General features: G+C 39.7%; 1 protein-coding gene and 1 long non-coding RNA gene across 5 annotated transcripts in view; one reads left to right on the forward strand and one right to left on the reverse strand.

Annotated features, from left to right (window-relative positions):
• The window catches only part of LOC138155375 (uncharacterized), a 76614-nt gene that overhangs the window by 52334 nt on the left and 1048 nt on the right, over nucleotides 1-23232 (forward strand). The window lies entirely within an intron of this gene.
• LAYN (layilin) overlaps nucleotides 1-23232 on the reverse strand; it is a 54277-nt gene that overhangs the window by 29445 nt on the left and 1600 nt on the right. For all 4 annotated transcript variants that reach the window (XM_069080587.1, XM_069080589.1, XM_069080585.1 and 1 more), the window contains 5 exons: nucleotides 16552-16852; nucleotides 12155-12312; nucleotides 9419-9469; nucleotides 7411-7494; nucleotides 145-247 (listed from right to left, as the gene is read on the reverse strand). In XM_069080587.1, the coding sequence (XP_068936688.1) occupies nucleotides 145-247; nucleotides 7411-7494; nucleotides 9419-9469; nucleotides 12155-12312; nucleotides 16552-16852 (697 nt within the window). The remainder of the gene's footprint in view (nucleotides 1-144; nucleotides 248-7410; nucleotides 7495-9418; nucleotides 9470-12154; nucleotides 12313-16551; nucleotides 16853-23232) is intronic.

The raw sequence follows: 23232 nt of genomic DNA on the forward strand, positions 1-23232 counted from the left end.
TTCAAATGTGGAATGGTGTATTCTGGAGTAAGCTTTTTATTCAGTAACCAGTGATACTTTTAAACTTCAAGGATAAGTAGGGAAAGGGTGCTTTTGTGTAGTAAACACACACACACTTTCATCAAGTATGATAATTGTACTTACCTCCTTGCACAGATCCATAACCAACATATGACTGTGGTAACCACCAGAAGAAGGAAGAGGGGAATGCTGGGAATAAGGATGTAGGCAAGATTCAACTCAGACCCTGGAGAGATGAATATACATGAACAATATTTGTAAATTTGGTGTGTTCTTTAAGAAAAAAGAAAGGTCTTTCACAAAATTTCAGGAAGGGACCTTAGTAGTCATCTAGCTTAAACCACAACTGAAAAAGAATCCTCTCTAAGACGTACTTGATTAATGGTCATTCAGCCTGAAGACTCCCAATAAGGGCGAGGTCCATGACCTCCTGAGGGATCCAATTCCATATACCTATACACTCACACATATGTAAATATACACACAGGTGTGTATGTATAGATATACACACATACCCATATAACACACATAATGTGTATGTATATGTGTAGGTATACATGCACATGTATATATTAATTACACACATAAAATATATAGTACACATAGTAATTCCATATATAAGTTAAACTATACACATATGTTTTATACATGTGTTTTATATACACATGTATGTATATATGTATGCACATGTGTATATATACATGCACACATGCATACATAGTTATTAGAAAGTTTTTCTTTCCATCAAGCCCAAATTAGCCTCTTTGTAATTTTTACTTATTCCTCCTTGTTCTGCTCTCTGGGGTCAAATATAATAACTCATGCTGTTTGACTCTTGCATATGACAGTCATCCAAATACCTGAAGTTCTCTCTTCTTCAAGTTAAAACTCTTGGCCCCTTTCATTCTATTCGCATCGAACATGGGCTTCACTTCAGTTCACTCTTTCACTCACCAGTGGTTGTCCCAAAGCTTTTCATCCCCTTTCAGACCTCCTGTGGCACTCCGTCCCCACCAAATTCTCAGTTGAGAAGCTTGACTTATACTTCACAGAGAAACTTCAGGCCATTCAACAAGAGCTCTCTCCTCATATGGCATAACACTTGTAAAGCATTTAGCACAGTGCTTGGCACATTGTAAACAATAAATGCTTGCTGCTTTTTTCTACCCCCTCCCCTTCCTCTTCATTGCTCCTCCCCTATCCTGTCCCACATGAGTGGTGTCCTTTCTCTTTGCTAAGGTGAAACCCTCTACATGCACAAGAGATGCCATTCTATCCCATCTTGTCCAGCAGATTCCCCCCTCTACCACTCCTGCTCTCTCACTAATCTTACTCTCTCCCTGTGTAGTGGCTATTTCCCTATTGACTACAAACAAGTTCACGTCTTCCTCATCCTTAAAAAACCTCTCACTTGATCAAAGCATGCCCAGGAGCTGTCATCCTTTAGATGTCTCCTCTCTTTTGTACGTGAGACTCCTTAAAAGGTTGTCTATAATTTGTGGTTCTGCTTCCTCTCCTTTTACTCTCTTCTAAGCTCCCTACATTCTAGTTCCCACCCTCATTATTCAACCAGAACTGCTTTTTCTAAAGTTATCAATGATCTCTTTTTTTTGGGAAGGGCAATTGAGGGCAAGTGACTTGCCCAAGGTCATACAGCTAGTTAGGTATTAAGTGTCTGAGGTCACATTTGAACTCAGGTCCTCCTGTCTCCAGGGCTGGTGCTCTATTCACTGCACCACCTAGCCGCCCCTATCAATGATCTCTTAATTGCCAATTAAAGCCTTTTCCCAGTGTTCATCTTTCTTTACCCCCTGTGCTCTATCCACTGTGACACCTGGCTGTCCCCCTCAGTCTAATTTACTGGATTCTCATCCAGGCCACACCTGCTAACCATAAATGTTCTCTAAAGGTCTGACCTTGGCCTTCTTCTCTTCTTCCCCTAGATTATCACTAGATGAACTCATCAGCTTTCATAGAGTCAATGATTATCTCTATGCAGATGATTCTTATGTATGTTTATCCAGCTCTAACCTCTTTCCTGATCCACAGTTTTCATCTCCAACTGCCTATTGGATGTCTTGAATTGGATCTGTGGAAGAAATCTTAAACTCCAGAGGGGGAAAAAACCCCAACTTCATCACCTTTCTCCCAAACCTTATTTATTTATTTTTTTACCACTATCCTCCTAGTCAATCTTACAACCCTGATGTTATTCTCTACTCCTCACTCTCACTCACCCCCCAGATCCAATCTATTGCCAAGTTCTGCCATTTTAACATCTGCCACATCTGCCTCCTTACATCATACAGACAATAGCCTAGTGTAGGCCCGTACCTCACACCTAGACTACACCATAGCCTTCTGCTTGGCCTGTCTCAAGTCTCTCTCTACACTAGTCCATCCTTTATTCACTTGTCAAAGTGATCTTCCTAATGCATGTCTGATCATATTACTCCCCTCCTCAGCAAACTCCAGTGACTCCCTATTGATTCCAGGATCAAATAAAGAATCCTTTGTTTGGCTACTAAAGCCCTTCACAACCTTACGCCTTCTTACCTTTCCAGTCTTCTTCCATCTTACTCCTCCCAGGGTCCACATACTCTATGGTGCAGTGATTCTGGCTGCTCTTGCTGCTCCTTATGCTTATCATTCCTTCTCTCAACTCAGTGCTTCTTTTGATCTCTGTCCCCTATCCCTTGAATGCATGGTCTCCCTCTTTGTCTCTGCTTCCTGGCCTCCCCAGCTTCCTTCAAGACTCAGTTGAAATCCTATGTCTGCTGTACAGTCCTCTTCCACCTCCCACTTCTAGTACCTTTTCCCGGAGGTTAACTCCAGCTTATGTGTCTTTTTTGTGCATAGCTGTTTACATACGTCTCCTCTACTAGAACAGGAGTTTCTTGAGGGCAGGAAATATTTTTACTTTTCCCTGTATCTTCAGTGCTTGGCATATAGTAAGCACTTAATAAAAGCTTGTTGACCTGATTACCCTGGTTGTTCTTCTCTGGAAAAACTTTTCCAGTTTATTAATGTCCTTCCTAAATTATAGCACTGAAGCGTGTACCTGAGAGCTGTCTTCAGGTTTTGGAGGGGCTGTTGTGTTTGGAAGATGGATCAGACTTACTCTGTTTGGCTCCAGGGTACAACCAGGAGCAAAGGGATACATTTAGGCTTGATTGGAGGAAAAACTCACCCAACTGATGGCAACCAGCACGGTGAATGGTCTAGAGCAGGGGTGGCAGACACAAGGTCCTGAACCAGATTAGAATGTAATTGGGAAATATTTAACAAAATTAATAATAGATATTAAATAAATAAATAATAAAACGTTGAGAACATTGCATTTTAAAACTAAATCAATATGTGGTCCACAAGGATTATATTATGTATGGATTAGTGGCCGCCATCTATTTGAGTTTGATACCACAAGTCAGTTTGAAGGAATTGGGAATGTTTAACCTTAGAAAAGGGCAGCTAGGTGGCGCCATAGCACATAGAGGGCTGGACCTGGAGTCAAGAAGACTCATCTTGAGTTCAAATATAACCTCAGACACCTATTAACTGTGTGACTCTGAGCAAGTCACTTAACCATGTTTGCCTCAGTTTCCTCATCTGTAAAATGAGCTGGAGAAGGAAATGGCGAGCCCCTACAGTATCTTTTCCAAGAAAATCCCAAAGGGGGTCACAAAGAGTCAAATGCTACTGAATAACAACAATCTTAGGAAGGTTGGAAAAACCTTAGAAAGAGGGAAACTACATTTTCTTTTCAGTCACATCTGTGACACCATTGGTCTAGGGGGGGTCCTGGTGAGGAGACTTGATCTATCAATGCAGACAGACAGTTTTGCAACTTATAATTTTAGAAGGTTGTCTGGAAAATTGAGAGGCTAAGTCACTTGCCTAAGGTTTATAGTTAATGTGTGCCAGGGGGAGGACGGAAGTTCAGGCCTTCTGACTGTAGGGACATCTATCTGTCTGTTACTCTTTGCTGCCACATTTACCCCTCATAATTTTCATTTTGTTAAATTCAGCCCAATATTCTGTTCCATCAAGACCTGTTTGGATCTTGACTGTATTAATCCAAATTGTTGGTTGTCTTTCCTGACTGTGTTATCTGCATGCCGTCATTGCTATATGCACTCTCTGAAATGACAATATCCAAGTTCTCTTTCTGTTTTGTTAGTTTTACAATAAACAGATTTCTGGGGAGGAGAGGGCCCATCTTTATCTCCCCTCACTTTCCCTTCAAAAGCAGGTGACATTTGGTGAGCTGACACTCATAAGAATACAGATGGGAGGCATCTGCAAGAAAAATTCAAATTTTAGAAAACTAGAAGTGTTGGTGTCACTACTGTGAAGGAAGAGAACTTGGGATACATATTCTAAATTGTTGTACCTTCTAAATATTTCTAAGATAAAGAGCTTGGTATTAAAGTTAGCGGTGGTGATTATGGAGGTTAATGCCACTAAGTGGTTCTTTTTGTCTTGGGTCCTCTTCTTTCTTTTCTATGAACTTTTTCCCTTGGTAATCTCATCTGAGCCCATGGCTTCAAGTATCATTGCTACTCAATTTACATATTCAGGCCTAATCTCTCTCCTGAATTCTAGTTTATGTATACACACACACACACATACACACACACACATATGTATGTATTTTGCTTTTTGGAGGGCAACTGGGGTTAAGTGACTTGCCCAAGGTCACATGTCTAGTTTTTGTGTTAAGTGTCTGAGGCTGGATTTGAACTCAGGTCCTCCTGACTCCAGGGCCGGTGCTCTATTCACTGCGCCACCTAGCTCAAAACATCTGTGTGGGTGTCTCAATCCCAACATGCCTAAAATGGAATATATTATTCCCTTAATACATCCTTCCTCCAAACAACTGTATTTCTATTAAGAGTACCACTGTTATCCTAGTCACTCACATTAGTAACCTAAGAACTTCGCCATCTCTCCTTCCCCAGTTCCTTAAAGCTAATTAGTTGCCGAGTCTTGTTTGCTTGTTTGTGGACCAAACCTGTCATTTCATTGGTACAGGGAATTCTCAGTGAGGAAAATCTGGTGACCAATGCAAATTAGTACTTGTTATTATATTGTTATTATCATATTCTTTGGGAATATAATTATATATTATAATGTACTATCATTTCTTATCTTCTTTGGGGATTGCCTGGGGATACTGAGAAGTTAAGTGACATATACAAGATCACACATTCAACATGGGACAGGGGTGAAATTTGAACAGTTGCTAAGGTCTTAATGAATCTAACCTCACAGCATCTCTCATCTCTATCCCTTTCTCTCCACCTTGCCAGACAGCATTAGCCTGGATCAGGAGTTCATCATCTCTTAGATGGGCTACTACAATAGGCCCCTAATTGGTCTTCCTGTTTCCAGTCTCTCTCTTTTCACATCTCTCCTCTCCACAGCTGCCAATGTCATCTTTCTAAGGCCTGGGTCTGATCATGCCATGGCCCTGGCTTAAAAATCTTCACTTGCTCCTTACTGATTCTAGGATAAAATACAAACTCCTCAGCCAGATATTTCAGATGAAGTTGAGTCTGTATCAAAGTATCTTTCCAGGCTTATTGCATATTGCTTTCCTTGCCGGGCAACAGGGACTCCCTAATATTTCATCTTCTGCCTCAGCGCACGCACAGACCATCCATGCACCCAGAGTGCATCCCCTCTTTCTTTCTACGCCTCAGAACTGTTATCTTTCTACAAATGTTAGCTCAAGGGCCATCTCCTTTGTGAAGCTTCCATGCTTTTTTGAGTTGTTAATATATATTCTCTCTGTGTCTATCTCAGTGTCTCTTTCTGTCTATCATTCTGTCTGTGTCTCTCTCTGTCTCTCCTTAAGTTACAAGGTATGTTATCTTTCTCCACTTGAATATAAGCTCCTTGAAGGCAGGCACTCTTTCATTGTTGCATTTATATCACCAGGGTCTACTTGTCATGGTACCTTGCACATCAGAAGATGGGTTCCCTTTTTGCCTTTTTTTTTTTTTTGGTATTCCTATCACTTAGGAAATGCCCTGGCATATATAAGCACTTAATAAAGGTTGAATGATAATAGCTAGTTGATGAACATTTGTGGAATTGACAGTGGGACTGACAAGGGATTGATAGAGGGATTGACAGTGGTAGAGGGACAAGATATTCACACAAATAATCACCATACAATTTAGGATATGTTAACTATGAAATTAAAGTTAAAGCTTCCGGAAGCCAAAGACAGATAAAAGGTTGGAGAGGGAGGGAATCAGGGAAGGCTGGTAAAGGAAATGGCAATCAAACTGGTTCTAAAAGGAAAAGAAAGACTTTAAGGATGGAAATGTGGAGGCAGTCACCTCCAGGAAGGTGAGACAATCTTCACAAATGTAAGGAAGCAAGAGACAAAAGCAGATTGGGGAAGAGCTAGTGGTCCAGCTTGGACAGGGGGAGTGGGTGGTGATCAGGTCCCAATGATGTCCTGATGATGAGGACAGGAGAAATGAAACTATAGGAGAAGAGGGAGGATGTGAAGTTGTGGTCAGCGGGGATTTCAGAGTTCAGAATCTTGGAAGTGGAGGAGCTTTAAGTGATGGTGAGGTATGAGGTGTAACTACTCTTATATGTTGCCAAAGTGAAATGAAGATGGAAGTCCTGAGAGTTGAGGAAGATGAGGTAGAGAGAAGCCAGAGAGAGACACTAGAAGCAGGGAGACCAGTTCTGGGCCTGTTGTAATAGTCCAGATAAGAGGTGAACCATGATCAATGCTAATATTGAGGATGCCAAGGGCTACTAGCTGTCCCCTAGCATGTAATTTTCTTTAAAATATATTATTTATATTATACATTATAATTATTTATATATTATGTATAATAAAATAGAATATTTATATATTATATAAATATATAATTATTTATATATTATATTATTGCATGTGTTCTTTATGTTTTATTGTATTTTTACTTATTTTGTTAAATATTTCTCAGTTACATTTTAATCTGGTTGGGTATCACTTGGGAGTGTCATGGGCCACATACTCTGATGCAGACCAACTCCTTAATTTGACAAATAAATAAACAGGCCCAGAGAAGTCCTCATTCTTGGGCCCTCTAATTCTTACTTGTCTACATCTATATGTTTGCCCACCTCCTCTATGTACATATCCCCAGAAGATATATTTGCCATCTTGGCCTCTCCTCTTCAGTCCAGTCTTTCTGATTTTCCTTAGGACATCTCTGCTTGAATAAACCCCAACTCCCAAAAATTAGGGTTGAGAAAGCTACTGTCCCACTTTTAAGCAAGAATAGAAAAAACAAACTGGTAAATGTGTCTGTGACTGGTCTGTGACCAGAGGGAAGTCTAGCATTAACTTTTCCCCAGGAAAAGTCCGATGTGTACCTTTGGTTTCTCTAACTGTTCCATTGGAATCTTCTTTCAGGAATCTTTCTGGAGGTGTTGGAGTTACTGGCTCTCTTTTATCACCTAGGTAAACATATAGAATTAAAAGCATGAAAAATGGCAGGGATTCATCATAATATCATAAGATTAAAAATAGACAAAACTTGGAAGTGATTGCCTAGTCCAATAACTTCATTTAACAGATGAGGGACCTGGAAAGGAGCCCTGGTCTAGAGCCTAGAAAAGTGGAGGGACTTGTTCAAGATGACACAATATGGGATGCAGCCAGGGTTCAAACCCAGGTCTATGACTCCAGAGTCAATGTGCTTTTCCACACTGATCATACCCATCTTTATTGACTACCAGCAGGGCAGAGTGCTAAGAATAAAAAAAAAGGCAAACCAAAGAAGCAACAGCAACTTCACCTTTGCATTTCAAGAAAATGTTTTAGGAAAGTAGGAGGCTAAATTTGCCACTGCAGAGACTCTGTGATGCCTAGGCTTTTAAGGGCAGTTCCCGAGTTTGTAGGTTTTCAAGATCAGGTTTGAAATTCCATAAGTCAATAAGTATTTATTAAGAACCAAGCAGTGCTCTAAGTCCTGGACCATGACATACTAGGCCACTAGGTAGAGCAAGTGGAAAGGCCCATGTATTGGCTAGTGATGATTTCAAGCATCTGGAGTTGGCATTCTGGCTTCCATCTTGTGTCATCAAAGGGATCCACATACAAAATTTATGAATAAATTTCTGATAACAACACCAATTATATTTTCAACTGTTATTTGGTATTTTTAGAAGCATTCAAAGAGCACCAGAAGGAGGTAAGTTAATGTTTGCTTGGTTTGGACCATCGATTTACAGCTGGAAGGGACCTTGGAGATCATCTATATGAGTGGCATCCAACTCAGATAGAAATATGATTAACTATGATAGACTTAGCTCTTCTCAGCAAAGCAATGAGCCAAGACAATTCCAAAAGACTGGTAATGGAGAATGCTAACCATATCCAGAGAAAGAGCTATGGAGTCTGAATGCGGATCGAAGCATACTATTTTCCCTTTTTTGTTGTTTTTTCTTTCTCGTGGTTTTTCCCTTTTGTTCTGATTCTTCTTGCACAACATGACTAATGTGGAAATATGTTTAACATGATTGTACATGTATAACCTATATCAGATTGCTTGCTGTTTTGGGGAATGGGGGGAAAGGAGAGAGGGAGAAAAATCTGGAATTCAAAATTTTACAAAAATGAACATTGAAAACTATCTTTACATCTAATTGGAAAAATAAAATAAAATGCTATTAAGGAAAAAAAAGAAACAGGGGTTTTTAAACCATACATAAGGATCCCTTTGGGCTGTTTGTTGACTTAGTTTTAAAACATAATATTATTTATGTTTTATTGTATTTTCTACTTATTTGGTTAAATATTTCTGAGTTATATTTTAATCTGGTTGGGCCTCATTGGGGAGTGTTGTGAGTTACATGCTTGCTACTTCTGATCTAGACTAACTGCGTAATTTGACTAATGGAGAAATAGACCCAGAGAAATGACTTTCTCAAGGTCACAAAGCTAGTACATAGAAGAGCCAGGATTTGAAACTAGGTCCTAGGATTCTAATGCCCCCCATAAGATGGTATGATTCCTTTTCAGGATGAAAAGAGTTGTATTTCTTTCAAGTTGGCCTACTGCAAAGAAGAATTAGTTTTGAATCCTAAAAAGGAGGGCTCATAGCTCTATAGCAAAATAACAGCAGCTGAGTGGCACAGTGGATCTAATCCTGGAGTCAGGAAGACCTGAGTTCAAATCTTGCCCCAGAAGCTTACTAGATTCTGGACAAATCACTTAACCTCATTTGGCCTCAGTCTCTTCATCTGTAAAATGGGGATAATTACAGCACCTCTTTTCGTAGGGTTGTGAAAATCACATGAAGTTATATTGTAGAAGTGTTTTGCAAAACTTAAAGGGTTTTATAAATGCTATCCATCTTCAATGAGTCTGCTAACTTACCTTCAGGTAAATGACTCCATATCACAGAAGTAGCTGCCAGTATTGGTTTCTCTGAAGAAAATAAAGCAGAACAAGATTCACTTTCCACGTCATCTAGGTGAAATCAATTAGAACAAAACAAAAGAACTTCCTCCTGCTTATAACTTCTGGGACAGCAGAAAGAGTCCCAGTTCTGCTATCATAGGATCACAGATTTAGGAAGAACCTTAATGCCCATTGAGTATAACCCTCTCATTTTACAGGTGGGGAAACTGAGGTGTTCAAGTCACTTGCCTATGGTCACATTGCTCGGAAGTCCCTGAAGTGAGACTTGAATTCAGTTCTTTATGACCTGAAGTCCAGTGCCCCATCCATTGCACCAGGCTGCTTGTGTGTCCTTGGCCAACTCACTTCATTACTGTGACACTCAGTTTCCTCACCTGTAAAGGGTTTGGACTGATGGTCCTTTTCAGCTCTAAATTCTATGATCTGATATAATTTTAAATAATAACAAACACTGAATTTAGGAGTTCAGTGTACCCTTGGCTAGACCATAAGGCTACAATAATAATTATGCTCAGACTCAGGCACCATTGAGAAATGGTAGAAAATGAAAAATGACTTTTTTTTATGCCTAACTATCTTAACATATATGGATATACATAGACACACAGAACTGACATATCTCTTGGGGGGATGGAACCCATTAAATGCCATATTCTCTGCTACACACCAACTTTTCCTTGAAGATGGGGTGGCCAAATTAGCCTGGAGAGTCCCAGAAATACTAATAAAAACACACTTATGCAGCACTTTAAAGTTGATGGAAACCTTTCCTCAGGACAACGCCCTGAGGTAGATAGTAAACATATTATTAGCTCCCGTTTGCAAAGAACGAAACTAAGACTGCCTTAAATGATTGGCTCAACCTCACATACTGAAGAAATGTTGGAACCTAGGCCTCCAGGCTTCAACTCTGGCCCTGGTTCCACAACACTGTGATGCTTTCAAAGAATAGGAAGGGATTTCTAATGTGCATAATTTTTATGCTGAAGGGAACCCAGAAAATGGGGAAAAAGAGACTTCTCTTGAGTGAGCTGGAAATTATGAAGTAGGAAGGAGAGAAGAGAAAAAAAAGTCTAGGTAGAGATTTTGTGGAAAGTAAGTAAAATTGAAGAGGCAAAAGTTAAAAAAATAACCATGCTTTTTAGAAAAGCTGGTACAAAAAGCATGCTCAGGGACTAAGAAAAAGAGGAAACTTAGAAAAAAAGACAAATTCCTAAAACACTAAAAAAACCCCCAGATCTAAACAACATGGCCCCGTCTGCCCCCCAAAAAGTTTAAAGCAGATCAAATTTTAAACAAGAAAATTCCAGTTGGACCTAGGAGTATTATTATCTAGAGGCATTTCTTTTCTCTGTGGCATGAGTGACAGGAACAAATTGGATGTGTAGGGTATGAGGGTCACTAGAGAATCATCTCCATCTCCGAAGGTGAATACAACTTGAAAAAAGAGAAAAACAACTTGAAAGCAAAATTTGAGTTCAAAAGGCAGATAAATTCAAATGCCCTTCAAATGAAGGTATTATTTTTTCTCCCAAATTAGATCCAACAAATAAAATCTATTCTAGCCCCGTCTTGAAATAATGTGAAATAGGGGCCAAGCAGTCAGCTTTGGAGGTGAGAAAAAGACTGATTGAAAATCATTTCTAGTTTGGACCTAAGCCAGAAACTGTAGGAGTGTTTGACAAGTCCAGGCACCATAAGCCAATTCAAAAAGAAAATTCTAAAAGAAAATTGGGAGCAAAACACTTATCTAATTCAAAATACTTATTAAGGAGTAGAGTAGGATGTTTAGTTCCACTTTCCATAATGCCTGTTACCTCTATCCAGCATAATCAAGATAAAACCTATTTATTGCCTCAATTCTTTGCTTCTTGGTTTGCTTTCTTAGTACTTCTGAGAGGATCCAGAAACAGACATAGAAAACAATCTGTTTTTATTACATTTGATGCTTTGCAGGAGAGAAAAATATACACCCCTTACAATTCTTCTTTTTCTAAAACTCACATCTGGAACAAGCCAAGTTTGTGGCCATCTACTTTTGGCTCAAGTCTGGTGTTATAGGCCCTTAATAAATGCTTGTTGACTTGATGTGATGGTTATTATAGTCCTTCACATACTGTTCAATGGCAGTCTACCACTACATTTCCTTACCAGCTGGGGTCACTTTGTGCTCTCCCTCCTCCACTTCTTTTTCCCCCCTCTCTCCCTTCTTTTTGTTCTGGAAGGTGGAGGGCAGGACAATTGGGGTTAAATGACTTGCTCAAGGTCACACAGCTAGTGTTAAGTGTCTGAGGCCAGATTTAAACTCAGGTCCTCCTGACTCCAGGGCCAGAGCTCTATTCACAGCACAACCTAGCTGCACCTCTCCCTTCTTCTTGGTTAACTGTTAGTATTTCTTGATACTTTTCTTGATATTTCTTGATTTTGTATTTCTTGACACTTGATACCTTTCAACTAAAATGTATAGTTACTTTCTCTCTTTCTCTTTCTCTGTCTTTTTGTCTGTCTCAGTTTCTCTCTCCCCCTGTCTCTGTCTCTCTCATATTCCAAAAAGCTGAAAATTCTGGCTTTTTAGAACAAGTATTCTAAGAATCTACTTAACAAATGCAAATTCCCACTAACGTTCATTGCCTCTGAAATAAGGGAAGAGGTTGGAAACTTTGATGCATGATTTATGTAGTGAATCATTACCCTCAGAATATTTGCAGATGAAATTGTTCTTCATGTTGCATCTGTCATCATTCCACTGAGACATGTAGGGGCCTCCAATGCCCACTGGGGCTGATGGCTGGTGGTACATAACAACACAGACCTCACTTCCACAGGAAGGCTCATCCACATACCAATTCCTACAGGAAAGGAGATAAACTATAAAGCCACACAGGAGATGATGCTGCAAAAGCTCCAGCCTGGGCTTTCTCATCAAGCTCCAGGGAACTGAAATTAAGGCAGTTCCAGACCATGCCATAGGATGAGGGATAAGTTGAGATAAATAACATGGACAGACTTTAGACTCAATGTGTCACAATCAATCACTGGACATTTGCCACAACCTCTTTGCAAGAAGGTTGACATCATCATAGACCATCTTCAAGGCTCTTACTTTGGGAGTAAATAGGAGATTAAAAAATTTCCTGTTTTTTTTCTAATTAAGTTTTTTCATTAAAAAGGCCTTTTAAAATTGGAAATTTAATAAATGTCAACAAAAATAAGCAATAAAATAGGCAGGTCAAAACAAGGGGAAAAATATTACTCCCAAGCCCCTAGTTTTTACAAAGAGAAAATCAAAAGAATTAATAAACAGTAAGAAGCAAAGAAAAAGCTTTCTTTCTGTTCCCTTCAAAACCTCCAAATTCCACATCTCACTGTAGCCTTGTTTTTTCCCATTCCTTTATTCACTTCATACTAGCCTTTTCAAATTTCTTTGCATATTTAATATTTATCATTTTGTTGCATCATGAAAATCTATTAATTACATTAATATGCAATACTATATATCCACCATTATCCAATTGCTGGAATATGGGTTATTTCCATTTTTTTTTTGCTATTGTAGATGGAGAAGCTATGGATATTTTTTCACAGATAGGTCCTTTGTTATTTTTATGATGTTCTTGTGATAAAGTCTTAACAATGGGGCTGATGGGTCTAAAGGTATGAACAGATTTGTGACCAATGACATACTGCCATATTGTTCTCCAAAGTTTTCAACAGTATTCAATCCTACCAATAATATCTAAGTGCCTGTTTCCCCATAGCTCCATAAACAATGGGTTTATCTTCATTTGGGGGGGGGTATTTTTTGCTATGTTGGTAGGTATAAGGTGACATCTTAAGGTTATTTTGATATGTATGGCTCTGATTATTAAGGAATCTGAGTACTTCTTCAGGGGATTATTAACAGTTTCTATTTCCTTCCTTCTGAGGTATCTGGTTATAATATCCTTTGATTATTTTCCCAATGGGGAGTGTGTATAATAAATAACTGCCAGTTTCCTATAGATTCTTAATGTCATTGACCATTTCATGTCTTGACCATCTTTTGATATATTTACTGCAAATATTTTTCCCTAAATGACTTTTTCTCTTAATTTGATATTGTTTTTGTTGTGCAAAATCCATTTGTCTTTATATAGTTAAACCCATTGATTTTTGTTTCTAATTCTTCTGTTTGATTGATGAAAGTATTTCACCTCTGCAAGTTGAGATAGTTATAATATTCTTTTTTATATAATTTGCTATTTAATATTTAGATCACTGATTCAGCTTGGGTTGATTCTGGTACATGGTGTGAAGTATGGTTCCAAATCAATTAAAAAAAAAACCATACAGTATGCTACTAAGTTTTCCCAGTTTTTAAAAATTGAATAATGATTTTATTCCCCAGTGTTTTTAAAGCATGATCTCTCTTTTTCAATTCTCTATCCTGTTTCGCTGTTCTTCTTTTTCTATTCTTTTCTAGTGCCAAACAGTTTTTTTAAAAAAATAATTATTTCTGTAAAATACATTTTAATATCAAGTAGTGTGTCTGCCAATTGAATTTGACCAGACCTGTAATTTCGTTTCCTCAACTAAGGAAGATTGAAACCTTCTCTGGAACTAATAGTTGCCTGGGACACCGAGAGATTAAGTGACTTGCCTCAGGTCACATGGCCAGCATGTCAGAAGTAAGACTTGAAACCGGTATCTTTCTGACTCTGAGAGCAGCTCTTTTTCCTTCATTATATACTTTTGCTTCTCACAAGTCTGCTAATTAAGTTGGAAAAACAAACACACGGGAAACCCACCCCTCCAAAGGTTATAGCTTTATAGTTGGAAGGGACCAGAAAGAAAAATATGAGTCCACATCCCTCTTTACAGATTCAGAAACAGAAGCCAATGGTTAAAGTGACTTGCCTGACATCATGCAGGTAGGAAGTAATAGAACTGAGATTTTAACCCAGTCCTCAGAGCCATGCCTCATGATCATATAGGTGGCAAAGACAAATAGTTCATTTCAGCAAGAGTTTAATAAATTCCTATTTCACTAAGCTTGAATAACTAGGGCGGCCTTCCCAGAACTGAATGGCCAAGGGAAAGTTCAGGGTTTTTGAGGCAAGGCAAATGTGCAAATATTTCACAAAGCAAGCAGGCTAAGAAATCAGATATGGAGGGGCTAGAGGTAGGGAATGGGGCTCGGGATGGTCAAATACAGAAATGTCTTTTCCAATTTCAGTTATTTCTAGATGAGCAGGTAAGCAGCAAACTGCCTTCCTTCTCATTGTTGTTTGATATGAGCAAAAAAGGTGGGGAAAGATAAAAGTCCTGGCAAAGGTGAGAGCTGGTATATCCTCATAATTCTGTGGGTCATTTGGATCTGGCAGAAGAATACAATCTCAAAATTGGAAGGAATTTTGGAGGTCTCTTAATGTAAATGCTACCTGAAGCATGAATGAACATTTAATTTTGGTTGTTGTTCAGATATTTTTCAGTCTTATCTGACACTTTGTGACCCCATTTGGGGTTTTCTTGGCAAAGATTCCTTCTCCAACTCATTTTACAGATGAGGAAATTGAGGTAAACAGGGTTAAGTGACTTGCCCAGGGTCACACAGCTAGTAAGTATTTGAGCCTGGATTTGAACTCAGGAAGATGAATCATTCTGACTCCAGGCGTGGCACTCTATTCACCATGCTCCTTGGGTGCCTTATTACAAGTATTTTGCAAAATTGAGCTAAAATTTATTTATCTATGATGACTTCTATTTATGATTGGTTCTAGTTCTGCCACTGGGGACAGAAGCCAGCCCCAGACATTTTATGAAAACTATAGAGATCAGACATTACTTTCCCACTGAATTTTGTAGATAAAGTGAGAATGACACCGTCTTGACTGCCTCATCCTCACAATATTCTAGTGGGTATGGAAGCCATTTTATACATGCATATGTATATGCGTATATATGTATACACATATGCATGGTATGTGTGTGTACATGTATGTGTGTATAGCACATATACACATATGTATGTGATAAATTGAAGATAATCTCCAAGGGAAGGCAGTAATATTAAGAGGGACTGGAAAAGGTTTCTTATAGAAGATGGGATTTTAGATGGGACTTTAAGATAGGCAGAGGGTGGAAGTGAGGAGGAAGAGAATTCCAAGAGATTGTCAATGAAAATATATGGAGTGAAAAGATGTCAAGCAATGTAAAAGGAACAGCAATGAGGCTGGAATTACTAGTTCAGAGAGTAGGTGGAAGGGTATAAAGGGTAAGAAAACTGAGACAGTAGGAAGGGGCCAGGTTATTATCTCTTTTAAAACTCACAACACCCCTGGAAGGTAGGTGGTATTATTAGCCATATACACACATTATATATATATATGTATATAAACATATATGTATGTATAATTTAGGTACATATGCATATATATGTGTGTATATACATCTACATAAAATCTGTATACACATATATCTATGTCTATCTACACACATTATTATTATTATTATTATTGCTTTTTTGGAGGGGGGAAGGCAACGCAATTGGGGTTAAGTGACTTGCCCAAGGTCACATGGCTAGTAAGTGTCAAGTATCTGAGACTGGATTTGAACTCAAGTCCTCCTGATTCCAGGACCAGTGCTCTATTCACTGTGTCACCTAGCTGCCCCAACACACACACACACACACACACACACACACACACACACATTTTTTTTAAGCAATTGGGGTTAAGTAACTTGTTCAAGGTTACACGGCCAGTTATTTCTGGGTGTAGTGCTAAGTATCTGAGCCTGGATTCGATCCCCAGGTCATCCCGACACTGGAGCCGGTACTTTTACTTGCTGAGCCACCTGGCCGCTCCTAAGCAATTGAGGTTAAGTAACTTACTCAAGGTTACATGGCCAGGTGTTTCTGGGTGGGTGCTAAGTGTCTGAGCCCGGTTTTGATCCCTAGGTCATCCCGACACTGGGGCCGGTGCTCTTACTTGCTGGGCTACCTGGCCGCCCCATACACACACATTATTAATCCTAAAACAATCTACCCATTACTTTCAGGCATCATTATGTTTCATTCCTTTTCACTCCCTTGGATTCCATACTCTTACCGAAATGTCGATGTGCTGCCATCTGTCCACATGTACAGATCTGGGCAGGCTGTGCTGTTGTTGCCCTGGTTCTCTTCATGCCTTTGGAGCCCAATCCAGAAGTCTCCATCAGAAGCCAAGAGGTTTTCGATGAATTTTTCTATCAACCTCTGTTCATCTTCAGACTCAACACTGACTAGCTGGCCTCCATCCCTTTGACAAGCCATGCTGGCTTCATCAAAACTGACCCTTCTGGAAGCATCATGGAAGTAAACAACTTTATAGCATGGCCTCTGGGTCCCTCCCCTGCAGATTGGCTGCCCTAGAGAAAAAGAAGTCAACTTGTTTCAGAATTTCGATGTATATACCTGGAAAGAAAAGTTCAGAAACAATGGATTTCAGGAGCCCCAGGTAGGGGCAGGTGAGGTAGAGCTCAGAGGGTTTATAAAGGATGTCCCTAATTCAAAAGCAGGAAGCTTTTCCAGAGTTAAGGTCTATCCTTTTTCTCCCACTCCCCACCTCTTTCCACTATGGATTCCTTTTTCCCTTCCTGCAGTCCCTGCCAAGTTCACTTCTGGGTTGGGGATTGCTCCTTTGATTTCAAGAATCTGTTGTTACTCCTGTCTTTTGCAATGTCTATTGTATAGGTCTGGTTCTCTCTTTTGAAATAATTGCTCCTTTGACACAGGCCCTTGTTACCTCATGCCTGGGCTACTGTAATAGTCTTCTGGTTGAGCTCCCAGCTTCAAGTCACTCTACACTCCAGTTCATTCTCCACTCAGGAAGCCGTCTTTCTAAAGTGCAGCCACTCCAGTGGTTTTTAAAGCTCTTCATAATCTGGCCCCTTCCTACAATTCCTCTTTTCTTACGCCTTACAACACTCTCATCTTCTCTCTGAACTAGTGACTCTGGCCTCATTGTCGTTCCTTTTACATTACTTTACATCTCTCTCTCTCTCTCTTTTGGCTTTTTGGAGGGGCAATTGGGATTAAGTGACTTGCCCAAAGTCACACGGCTAGTTTTGTGTTAAGTGTCTGAGGCTGGATTTGAACTCAGGTCCTCCTGATTCCAGGTCCGGTGCTCTATTCACTGTGCCACTTAGTTGCCCCACTTTACATCTTTTGACGTCATACATTTTTGCTGGCAATCTCTTGGAATTCTCTTCCTCCTCACCTCCATCCCGTGGCTCCCTTCAAGTTCCAGCTAAAATCCCATCTTCTATAAGAAGCCATTCCCCATCCCTCTTAATGTTATTGCCTTCTCTCTGAGATTATTTTCAATTTATCATATGTATATATGTGTGTGTGTGTGTGTGTGTTTGTCTATATATGCATGTGTGTATATGTGTGCATATGTGCATATGTGTATATGCATATGTGCATATGTGTGTATCTGTATCTATGAAGGAACTGGCAAACCACTCCAGTATTTTCTTTCTTTTTTTTTTAAGCAATCGGGGTTAAGTAACTTGCTCAAGGTTACACGGCCAGGTGTTTCTGGGTGGGTGCTAAGTGTCTGAGCCCGGATTCGATCCACAAGTTATCCCGACACTGGAGCTGGTGCTCTTGCTCGCTGTGCTACCTGGATGCCCCTACTCCAGTATTTTCGCCAAGCAAACTCCAAAAGGGGTCATGAAGATTTGGACACAACTGAAACAACTCAACAGCCAAATTGTGTGCATCTTGTTTGTATATAGTTGTCTGCATGTTGCCTGACTTCATTAGGTTGTAAGCTCCTTGAGGGCAGAGACTGTTTTTGCCTTCTTTGTATCTCTAGCACATAGCCAAATGCCTGATTCAATTACTTGTATTGCTTAATAAATTCTTGTTAATTTGCTTAACTCGACTGTAATGGATAACAGTAATAAAAACTACACTTAGATAGCACTTGCCAGGAGCTTTACAGATATTATTGCATTTGAAATTCAGAGCCCTGGGAGGTAGGTGCTCTTATTATCTCTATTTTACTGATAAGGAGACTGAGGCAGAATGAGATTAAGTGACTTGCCCAAGGTCACACATCTAGTATCTGAGACTGGATTTGAATTCAGGTCTTCCTAACTCCAAGCTCAGCACTTTACCCACTGCACCACCTCCCCCCTAGACAGAGTTCAGACTTGAAATCAGTCAAGATTCAGCTTCAAATTCTTCCTCTGACACCACCTGTGAAGTCAAAGGCAAGTCAACTTACCTCTTTGAGCCTCCGTTTTCTCTCTGTGAAATGAGAATAATATCATCTGGAATGTCTACTTCATAAGATTGTTTTGAGGTTCAAACCAGATGATATATGTAAACGTTAAAGCACTCGATAAATGCTGCTATGGCTATTATAATTATTTCATTTCCAGGCAGCTAACAAACATTTATTATGTACCTACTATGTGTCAGGAATGGACAGGTCGTGGAGGTTAGAAAGAAAAGCAAAAGACAGTCTCATGGGGGAGACAACACACAAGGTACACACAAGCGAGGCGTGTGCAGGTCAGAGTGCAGCTGAGGCTCAGGGAAAGGCACGGCGTGTCCGCTGGCTGGATGGGAAACTCAAGGCTACCCAAAGCAGCCTCTTCCATTTTCGGATGGCTCTAATTGTTAGGCCTTTCTTATGCTGAGCTGAAATCTTCCTCCTCGTGAAGTTTACCTATTGGTCCCAGGTCTGCCTTTTGGAGCTTGGCAGTTCTGTTCTGTACGATCACCCTTCAAATAAACAGTTATTGGAGGCAGCTAGGTGGTGCGTTAAATAGAGCACCGGCCCTGGAGTCAGGAGGAGCTGAGTTCAAATCCAGCCTCAGACACTTAAAACACAAAACTAGCCACGTGACCCTGGGCAAGTTCTCCCCCTCCAAAAGGCAAAAAACAAAAACAAATAAGCAGTTATTGTACCTCCCCTAAGTCTTCTTTTCTTTGTTCTAAACATACTCAGTTCCTTTGGTCAGTCCTCATCTGATATAGTTTCAGATCCTCCAAATATCTTGGTTAAGTACTTCTGAGCAAATTCCTGTGTACCTTCTAAAATGTGGTGTACGGTATTGGGAGTAATCCTGTGGAGGGACTCCGATGAGAACAGAGTGCAGAACTCTCATCCTTCCTTTCTGAGCATTTATGCTTCTCATCACTAGCTCTTTGAGCTCTCTGCTGTGCATATGTTACATCCCTGCTTTATCCTTGTTATGTGTGTGTCCATTTTATCTTCCACCTGGACTGTAAGGCACTCCACAGCAGTAAGGCTCTATGTCACTTTTCATTTGTATGTCCCCAACATTTGCATAGTGCCTAGCCTGGTAAGTACTGAGTGATTGCTTGCTGAGTTGGACTGAACTGAATACAGCCTCAGATCTCAGCGTCTTTGGCAGCCTCATCATACTGCTGACTCATGTATTGAGTGTACACATCCAGGCTAAGGATCCAGTGATTGAAAGTCCCCTGATTGCATTATGTAAGGACCCTACCTCTGGTTTCTGAAACATGACTTCATTCCATTAGAGATTCCTGAAAAGCAGAATGGCTATTCCTTGAAACAGGGACAGATGAGAGGAGATTTCACAATCTCACCCAAAGAGAGGCAATTCTCTCTTTGGTGACACGGTGGAGTCTCAGGAGATTCTGACAATCAAAATTAATGAATCTACTTACTGATTTATTGGGTCAGGAGGCTAACTAAGAAGTCAAACAAAAAACTCCCATCTTACAAAGCAGGATTGGAAGTCCATGTGTAGGTAGACTTTACATTTATGTATGTTCTCATTGTCATCATTAGATTGTAAGTAGGGATTATTTCATTCATTGTACTTACAGCTCCCCTCCTCCTCTTTCTCCCTGCACCTAGAACAGTGATTTGCATGTAGGAAGTGCTCAATAAATATGTATTGATTGATAGTCGATTATTGCCAGAATCTTCTCTCTAGGGGAGGAGTTAAAGGAAAGGAACTACAGAGGGCTTATCCCTTGATATGGCCTAACAGAACCAGGCTTAGGCTGCCCCAGAGAACATCCCATCTGACTCTGTCCTGAGATGATTAAGGGAGTGGGTACAAGGCATAAACCCTAAGGAGGTCAAAGACAGAAAGGTCCCATATGTATCAAAGTATTCATATCAGCACAATTTGTGGTAGTGAAAATTGGAAACCAAGTAGATGCACATCAACTAGAGAATAGCTATATAAATTGTGGTATATGAATGTAATAGAATATTACTGCACAGTAGGAAATAATGAATGTGAAGAATCCAGAGAAACATAGAAAGACTTATAAGAATTGAAACACACGAAGTAGGCAGAACCAGGGAGGAATTGCTGTTGTTTAGACTTTCTTTGTATTCTCCGGTGCTTGCCTGGGACACAATAAGTGCTTAATAAATGCTTGTTCTTTGGTTTATTGATTGAACATATACAATAATTACAGCAATGCAATTGAAAAAAAACAAAAAAATCTGACAGGCAGAAAGATAAAATATCGGACTACAAGTCAGGAAGATTCAGGTTCAAATCCTGTCTTGGACATTTGTCAGACTTGTGATTCTAAAAAAAAGTCATTTAGACTTTCTGGGTCTCAGTTTCCTCATCTGTAAAATGAAAGGCTTGGATTCAATATCTCTAAGGCCTCTTCCAGCTCTAAATCTCTGACCCTATGATCTTATGACTGAATGTTGTGCAGTTATAATGACCAAGCTTGTCTCTGAAGAAGAAATGAGAAAATGCACTCTGCAGAGGTGGGGGACTGTGGATCTGAAACATTGCATATACTATCAGATTTGGTTATGGTGTAGGTTAGTTTTCTGAACTGCTTCCCTGCCTATTTTCCTCTTTATTCTTTGTTAAAAAGGATGACTTGTTGGGTAAGGGAGTGAGAAGGGATGTTTTTGGCAATTAAGGTTTTTAATTAAGGACAATTAAGACAGTAACAAAAAATTAAGTGACAGAGATTCTACTGAGGACTATGCTTCATCTTTCACTGACATATTGCATCTGTACAAATCTTTAATAAAGAGCAATATGATCATTGATGTAGAATTGAAAAGGACCTTAGAGGCCATGTAGTCCAACCCTACCATTTTACAGATTAGGAAACTGAGGCTTTAGAACTCAGGTTATTTGACCCCAAATTCAGTACTCTTTCCAGCACTCCTCTCAAGCTGCATCACTGAAACATCATGATATTTGAAATGCTGCCACATCGCAGAGCACAGAAGTATCTGATTTTTTTCTCCAAGAGCATACAAAGAAGGAAAAAAAGCCTTTTAAAGAGATCAAGGCCATGTAACAAAAGAGCTAAGATTTAAGGTGTGAGTATAAATTGTAACCACTGAGAGAGGGAAAGAAATTTGGTTCCACAACCTAGTTCTTTCCCTCTCTAGGAAATTCATAGTTTATTGACATGGCTGCCCTAACCTCCTTCAGGAGTGGGACAGCACTGCCTCAATCATATAACCCACATCAGCAGAAAACCAGGCAAAGGTGCTTACATGCAGCCAAATCCTTTATCTGTACTAAAGATAACTAAATCTTCATAGGACTGAAAAATGAAATCCAAAGTAATCCAGCAACATCATAATTTTCCTAACTCTCCTCAAATATCTCACAAAACACTCTAAACAAGGAGTTGATTTGAGTTTCACATCAGATCAAGAGTTGGAAAGGACTATAGAGATCATCCAGTCCAAGGATTTTTAGTTTGGATCCATGAATAGATTTCAGGGAGTTTATGAAGGTGGAGAAAAATTACACCTTTAATTTCACTAACCTTAACTAAGTTTTAGTATTTCCTTTTATTATAATGATTAGCATTTATATAACACCTGTAAAACACTTTACAAGTATCTTATTTGATCCCCAGAACATTCCTGGGAGGTTAGTGCTATTATTATCTTCATTTTACAATTGAGGAAAATGAGTCCGGGGATGTTAAGTGACTTGTTAGAAAGTTCACAGAGCTAAAAAGTACCTTAAGCAGGTTTTGAACTCAGGTCTTCACGACCTGGATCTGGGGTCCTGCCCACTATCCATTGTGCCAGTAGCTGCCTATTATGAGTATAGACAACAAAATATTATTCTGAGAAGGGGTCCATTGGTTCTAACCAGAATGCCAGAGGAGTCACATGACTTAAAAGGTTAAGAACTTCTAATCTAGCCCAACTCCTTCATTTTACTGGAGGGGAAACTGAGGCTCAGAGAAATGAAGATGCTTGATCAAGATCCTATACATGATAAATAATAGAACCAAGTTCTAAAGTAGGTCTTGCATTTCTGAGTGCAGTGCTCTCCACTGACCTCATCCCCCTTCCCCACATTCCCAGTTCGTTTTGGTTCTGTCTTTCCCTAACTCCCTCCAGTAGAGATCTTTGTAACAATGAGTTAAGTCCAACAATACATCTGATTGTTAGAGCTAGAAGCAAGCTTAGAGGCTATCTAGCATAACACTTGTTTTTACAGATAAAAAGATACACTCAGGAATGTAAGTGACTTGCAAGGCAGAGATGAAACTAGAATTCAGTTCTTTTGATTACCAGTGTTATTTTCAACACAGCATGCTGTGTCAAGGAATGAGATGTTTTGCCAAAGAATGAGCTATCCACCCCTGGATGTGATCAGCCAGAGGCTGAAGAATAACATCTTCTGGTTGTTATGGAGTAGGTTTGTACATGGGATTGGAGTTTGGACTGTGGCATTTCCCAAAAGTAGACAGGTGGATGGGGGAAAGACTTGTCAGA

Source organism: Petaurus breviceps, unplaced genomic scaffold (genome assembly GCF_028583685.1).
Source record: "Petaurus breviceps papuanus isolate PSGF00001 unplaced genomic scaffold, PetGlider_PUasm1.0 91133, whole genome shotgun sequence".
NCBI classification, from domain to species: domain Eukaryota; kingdom Metazoa; phylum Chordata; class Mammalia; order Diprotodontia; family Petauridae; genus Petaurus; species Petaurus breviceps.